Consider the following 6,511-nt stretch of genomic DNA (forward strand, 5'->3'; position numbering starts at 1 on the left):
AAAAAAAGAATGCCTTCCTCTCCCGGAAATAACAGGGTCAAATGAATGGGGAACAGACTATATTCAATATTTTTAACTCTCTTTGACGATTGTTATGAAGGAGAAAATTAATGTCATGATTTTTGTGTTCGCGCTTTTTCGCTTCCTATATAAATATATATTTTTTTACAAGTAAATGCAACAATTGACCATCTTATTTGTGTTACTAAGCACGAAGGAGAACGGCCGAGTATAAAAAATTAATTAGGTTAGAACTAAGACGGAGGGTGGATTTCACTTTTTATTTTAATGAAAAAATTTAATTATATGTAGTTAAACGGTGTCCGCAACTACACAGTAAGTAAGTTTTACATTTAGTGCTAAATTTTAAAACAACTGAATTCTACTGAGAGCACAGAAACACTTGGGAAATGCTAAATACTGCCTTGCGTGTAAACAGTTAGAGTATAATATACACTTTAAGAATACTATCCACCCCCCTTCTATATATTAACGCAACACAACATAGGTGTGAGCCAGACAAGCTTTGCAGGCAGCCGGCTTTTAATAATTTTATTAACATTCTTATGTAGCAAGACAGATTGACAAATCCTTGTTATTTAAATAAACCATGACATAAACAATTATGCAAAATATCCCCATAATCGACATTAAAAACCGCCCAGGAAAAACCATAGATAAAATATATGAAAAAACTATGGAAACCTGTGTCCGAACGCAAGTGTTAAGTAATGTCTAGGGGTGAATATCGGACTTATTCATATAAAAAACGAAAAGAAAAATACAAATATATATTTGAATTTAAACAATCTTGTCAAAACAAAATAAGAAAAAAAAATAAAAATAGTGCTCCGTGCACTGAGAAAGACTGGCTTAGAATGACCTTAACTTTACGCCACTGACCCTTTATACTGGCCTTCCTATGGCCCGCCTTGTATTACTACGCATAGCTATTCAAACACGTTGCTATCATACAACGTTTTCCCGCTATTCTCCGAAACGCGGGAAAACTCTAGTATAATATACACTTTAAGAATACTATCCACCCCCCTTCTATATATCAACGCAACACAACATAGGTGTGAGCCAGACAAGCTTAGAATAAAATGTTCAAAAGTAAGCAAAAGTTGTAAACGCTATGAAAAAACTCAACAAAAATGCAAGTTATTATGAAATATATGATATAAAACTTTTTTTTTTTTTTTTACAAACATATTTCATTTACCAAAGAAAAAATTTCAAGTCATAATCCTAAATTTTTCGAAACAGAAAGTCTACTTTCTAGGCTGTCTTTCACGTATCCATCTTTGGACGAATCTGATGCCCATCTACCATGTTTCTTCCAACATCGCTCGTTTACTTTGGAATTTGCTGCAGCCGTCGCACCTCCTGAACGCAGAGAATGAAGACCAATATTGATGTTTCCCATAACGGATTTAAGTTTTGACAAAATGCACTCCCTGGCCCTGGTATAACTAAGTTTTTTGTCTTTGTATATTAACTTTAAACCGTCTTTAGATTTAAACACGGACTTGAACAAAAAGTGACCAGAAGAAATGTCTATACTTCCTAAAGATATATAACGATTTAACATTTTAACTGGACAAGCCGAGGTAACACCAGCAGATATTAAAATTTCGTTTCCTTGTCTATATTGATCGGTTTTGCTTTTGTTGATGGAAATTTTCACATATCCGTCCATGAAAGTTAAATCTGAACAACGGAGAGAACTAAGCTCCTCGAAACGTAAAAATCCAGCAAAAGAAAGAAGAATCATACACAGATCACGCACTTCTAACAAATTTGTGCTGTCGACATAAATATCACACAATAAAATTAAATCACTGGCTGTGACGATTGCCTTTTTTATAACTTTAGGTTTGTTATTACGCTTGGAAGCCTCTAATAAATTTTTAATGAAGGAGTGTTCTGTTGGATCCTTATGGCCTAAAATAGAATGGGCCCACTTAATAGCATATACAGCACTGGAAATGACGTGGAAAGAACAACCGATGTGCAGTAAGTGAGTGAGATACAGGGAAATGTGAAATGGATTGGCCGGTATAGCTGATTTTCCTTTGTTTGCGATGAATTTTGACCATCTGCTGAATGATGAAATATATTTCTTGCTGGTGTTCACACTTCTAGATTTCATGATATATTCACACATTTTTGTTGCTAACACTGCATTATCTGGAGATGAAAGGTCCACACCTGATGAAATCAAACTGTCCTGCACACTCTTTTGAACATTTAGCTCTGAAAAATAAATAAATGACAAATTGTATATTATTAACATGTATCTAAAATTCGATTCGTAATGCAACCATGTCAAATACTTTGTGACCTCCAAATATACCATTTGCCCCTCTACCTCTTTCAGTTATCAAAGAATTGACCTTCTTCACTCCCTTAATAAAATAATCCCAATCATCCCCTTTGCGTAATAAAGGCCAAAATGGGGAAGATTTCCATTGAGGAATGATAAGAGTACCCTTTCCTTTGTCTTGTTTAAGTTTGTTTATTGTCTTACAAACGAACCTAGGAGGCGGAACCAACCAATTATTGTCATTACCCCAGAAATGCTTAAAAGCGTCTATCCCACTGGTATCTGGGCACCACCACCTTGAATTAAATTTAATGCATTTAGTATTATAGTCTGTTGCAAACCTATCGCATGAGTGTATGCCCCAACAACTGTCAATAGTTTGAAAAACACTATTTTTTATTCCCCAGTCATCACTATCAAAACATCTACTAAGCAAGTCTGCTTGAATGTTATTGCCTCTTGGCACCCAATTTATATCAAACACTATTTGCTAATTCAGAATTTTTTCATTTATTTTAACAGCAATATCATGCAAATGAGACTTTCTACTACCGACTTCCAAAATTCTACAAGCACTTTTGCTGTCAGTATACCATGCTACGTTTTTGCCCTGAATACTTTCTCCTATAGTATTCAAACACCTGTTAATTGCTTCTAGTTCTCTCCACGTAGAACTTTTCAAGGATTCCTCTCCTGTCCAGAGACTTAGTACCTCTGTAATCTCTGAATTTTCTACATAAGCCCCAAAACCTGAATCAGAAGCGTCGCTAAAAACCTTTAAATCTGAAGATTCACTGCAAGTCTTAATTTCCTTACCATTAATTGACACTGCATTGTCTCTCCAAAATGTCAATTCTCCTAACGATTGATCACTTAGTTTAATACTTGAATTCCAACTGTATCTTGTCAATATGTCTTGATATAAATATCTAGTGTTGAAACGAACCGCATGTCCTATAGCGGCTTCCATAGATATGATCTGACCCACAATACTAGCTATTGATTTCACCAGAAAGCATACGTACAAGTGAGTCTTAAATAAAATTTCCTCGATACACTTGAGAAGCTTATTAATTCTCTCTGAGGTTACTTTTAAGACACCGTTAACCGTATCCCATTTAAAACCTAACCATACTATATTTTGCTGTGGGTACCAGACACTTTTTGAATCTGCAATAATAAATCCCAACTCTGTTAAGTCTCTTTTGATAATATCGCTAAGTAGAAATGCGTCATCAAAATTACTACATCCAGCTAATCCATCGTCCAAATACATGACAACCTGAAAACTCAGGGATCTCCAATACTGAACTACTTTTCTCATAAGTTTTGTAAAAATAAGAGCTGCTGAAGAAATGCCAAATGGTAATACATTGAAAATAAAATATTTGATAGCACCATTGATTTCCCATTGAAAACCTAGATATTGTCTATGCTGTTCAAAAATTTCAATGTGATGATACGCTGATTTTAAATCGAAGCTAAATAAAAAATCCCCTTTTTGAAAAATTTCTCTTGCAACTTTAACATCTTCCATTCTGAACCAAAAATCGTGAATACAAGCATTGATATGCCTACAGTCTAACACTAAGCGAGGTTTACCTGCTTTGTTGAAAGCAAGAGTCAAAGGATTAACAACAAAAGGAACATTCCTTACCTGTGTTACGCAACCTTTGTCAATGAGCTTTTGAATCTCGGAATAAACAATTTTGACATTATCCCTAGCAGATTTGTTATTGTCCAAACAAACACTCTCTGGAATAGTTTTAAATGGAATCTTGTATCCGTTTACTATTACATCTAAAATGTACTTATCGGTCTTTATTTCTACCCATTTTGTCAAATGACTTCTCAAACGTCCAACTGGACTGACATTTTCATCTACAGTGGCCACAAAACGGCGTACATTCGTTTTTCCATCTAAAACACTAATCTTAGATAATACACTTTCTTGATTACTGCATATATTTTGAGCAATACTATCTAAATTACTTAACTTAGAGCTTGTCTCTTTGCTGTTGCTGGTGCATTCCTTTGCCCAATGACCGGCGAAACCGCATTTAAAGCATGTCCCCGACTTTTTGCTGCCCTCGTATGACTTGGTCTGATTTTGTGTGTGTGGACTTCTCCGGGTATGGGTTGATGCGTCTGGCCGCTCTCGCCTTTTGGATCCGCTCCTCTTTTTACTTCTTTTCGGCCTCATTTCTGCCTTCAAAATTCGTTTTTCATCCTCCTCGTCAGACGCTAATTCGTGCTGCGTGTATTCTTGAACGGTGCGCCAGTCCGTCTTGGATGAGTCTGCTAATTTAATTAATTTTTGTCGCTGATGAATAAGCTCTATACCTGAGGAAATGCAATTAAAGGCTACTTCTGGCTCCCCTTCGCTCAGACCCGTGTTGGCCTCTACCAGCTTGTCTCTAATGCTGTTGTTAAATTTGTACTGAGCCTCGTTTCCCTTTCGTTTAAAGTCAAAAGCCTTGTCGTTTGCTGCTTGAAGTTTAGAAAGCTGTTGCTCATGCTGTTGTCTTTGCTGTTTCGTTATTTTCTCTCGAAAGATGATAATTTGGAGTCCATTATCTCCGAAACTCGTTGTAGTAGCTCGTCGTTCGCCATGCTGCCCGAGAAAAATAGTGCTCCGTGCACTGAGAAAGACTGGCTTAGAATGACCTTAACTTTACGCCACTGACCCTTTATACTGGCCTTCCTATGGCCCGCCTTGTATTACTACGCATAGCTATTCAAACACGTTGCTATCATACAACGTTTTCCCGCTATTCTCCGAAACGCAGGAAAACTCTATACCCCGAGCCTGCTCTAAACAAGTTTCAGCAGTGAGTTATCGTTCATAACACCGACCCCTAGCGGCAGTTGAAAGGCCTACTGATGGGAAATTGTGACCAGATAAATGTTTGCGGGCGTCAGTAAGATCATTGGTCAGTAAACTAACTGGTCAATCCTGGGTAAAATTTCTCGTCTTTTATAATGCTGATCTTTACTTCTCTTATGAACCTTATTCCTCTACGGACAAATTACCAGGCTTTGTATTTTGTAATTAGTTTGGTACATTTTTATTCCCCTTAGAGATCTGGGAAAGAATTTCATTCCAGCCACTGTCATGCAGGGTACCCGAGAGCCGAGTGAAAACTGTTCCACGGTTGTTTCAGTCGGATCAATGAATTAGTCTCCTAAGTTTTTAATCAATGCTGCAAGAGTTTGACATCGAACTTGCATCACAAACTTATTTGTCATATTTGCCCCGTCATAATTTGCCACATAAATCATATACATAAAAAAATTCTTGTTTTGGCCATTGCAGTTATCAGTATGAATTGTACATAAAAGTTCTGTATTTCAGAGAAACTAATAGATAAAATAATTGAATCTGGCCTATGTGTATTTGTAGCCTTGGGCACTATACAGTTTCATGTTGAGAAATTGAAAAGTAAAAGAAATGAGACATATCGTCTTTTCGGAATCAAAACTTATGGATTTTATAAAGAGTCAAGAAATGGAGAGGCCATTGGAGAGCATAACGAGTTATAACTCATTGGTATCGGAGATGTCACTTAAATATTATATGGCGTTTCGAAGAAGTGTTGAGACTGCCAAGCCCCTGAAAAGAAAAAAGAACCCTATTTTAAAAATGTGTGTTGAGTTAATAATTAAATAGATAAGGCCATCTTTAAAAAAAAATGGTTGTCCTCTCTCAAACGAGTGTCTAAAAATGGCCCGACTAAGAACTTTTTTTACATTCCAAAACACAACGTTTTTTCTTATTTTATTCCTCTTATTCGCTCAACAAATATGTTGAATTTTTCTGGATCGACCTACCTAATGATCCAATAATTTTACCCTGAGTCGGGAGAGGGTAAGCAAACATTTTAAAGATGACCTTACGCGCATGAATTTAACTTGCTATATATAATTTGAAAAAAAAAGATTAAAGAAGACTTAACTGATATGCACAGTCTGTAGGAGGTAATTTTAGTTGAAAGAGGGGGATCAGCTTAACAGACAAATTTAACAAAAACAAAGCACAAAAAGTCACATTACTTTTGTGGTGCACAACTAAAACTTATTTAAATCTTCTTTTGAAAAGTATTTACTATTTACTGGTAAAGCTTTTAAGGGTTACACTTTTAATAGCTTTGTTATCTATTAAGTGTATAATAGTGAATTATT

General features: G+C 35.9%; 2 protein-coding genes across 2 annotated transcripts; both read right to left on the minus strand.

The window, feature by feature from the left end:
• Window positions 1-1,033: 1,033 nt before the first annotated feature.
• On the minus strand, window positions 1,034-2,488 carry LOC134243775 (uncharacterized). The gene has a single exon (XM_062726016.1). The coding sequence runs from the start codon at window positions 2,360-2,362 to the stop codon at window positions 1,244-1,246; it is 1,119 nt and encodes a 372-aa protein (XP_062582000.1). The 5' UTR covers window positions 2,363-2,488; the 3' UTR covers window positions 1,034-1,243.
• Window positions 2,489-3,463: 975 nt separating this feature from the next.
• LOC134243774 (uncharacterized) lies at window positions 3,464-4,943 on the minus strand (the record flags this gene model as incomplete). The annotated part of the gene is made up of 2 exons (XM_062726015.1): window positions 3,464-3,499; window positions 3,987-4,943. Coding segments are annotated over 2 exons (993 nt in total), but the record flags the coding sequence as incomplete, so codon positions are not given.
• Between the last annotated feature and the right edge of the window lie 1,568 nt (window positions 4,944-6,511).

This window comes from Saccostrea cucullata, unplaced genomic scaffold, assembly GCF_032062105.1.
Source record: "Saccostrea cucullata isolate Sc308-1 unplaced genomic scaffold, CSIRO_AGI_Scuc_v1 ctg21862, whole genome shotgun sequence".
NCBI lineage: Eukaryota > Metazoa > Mollusca > Bivalvia > Ostreida > Ostreidae > Saccostrea > Saccostrea cuccullata.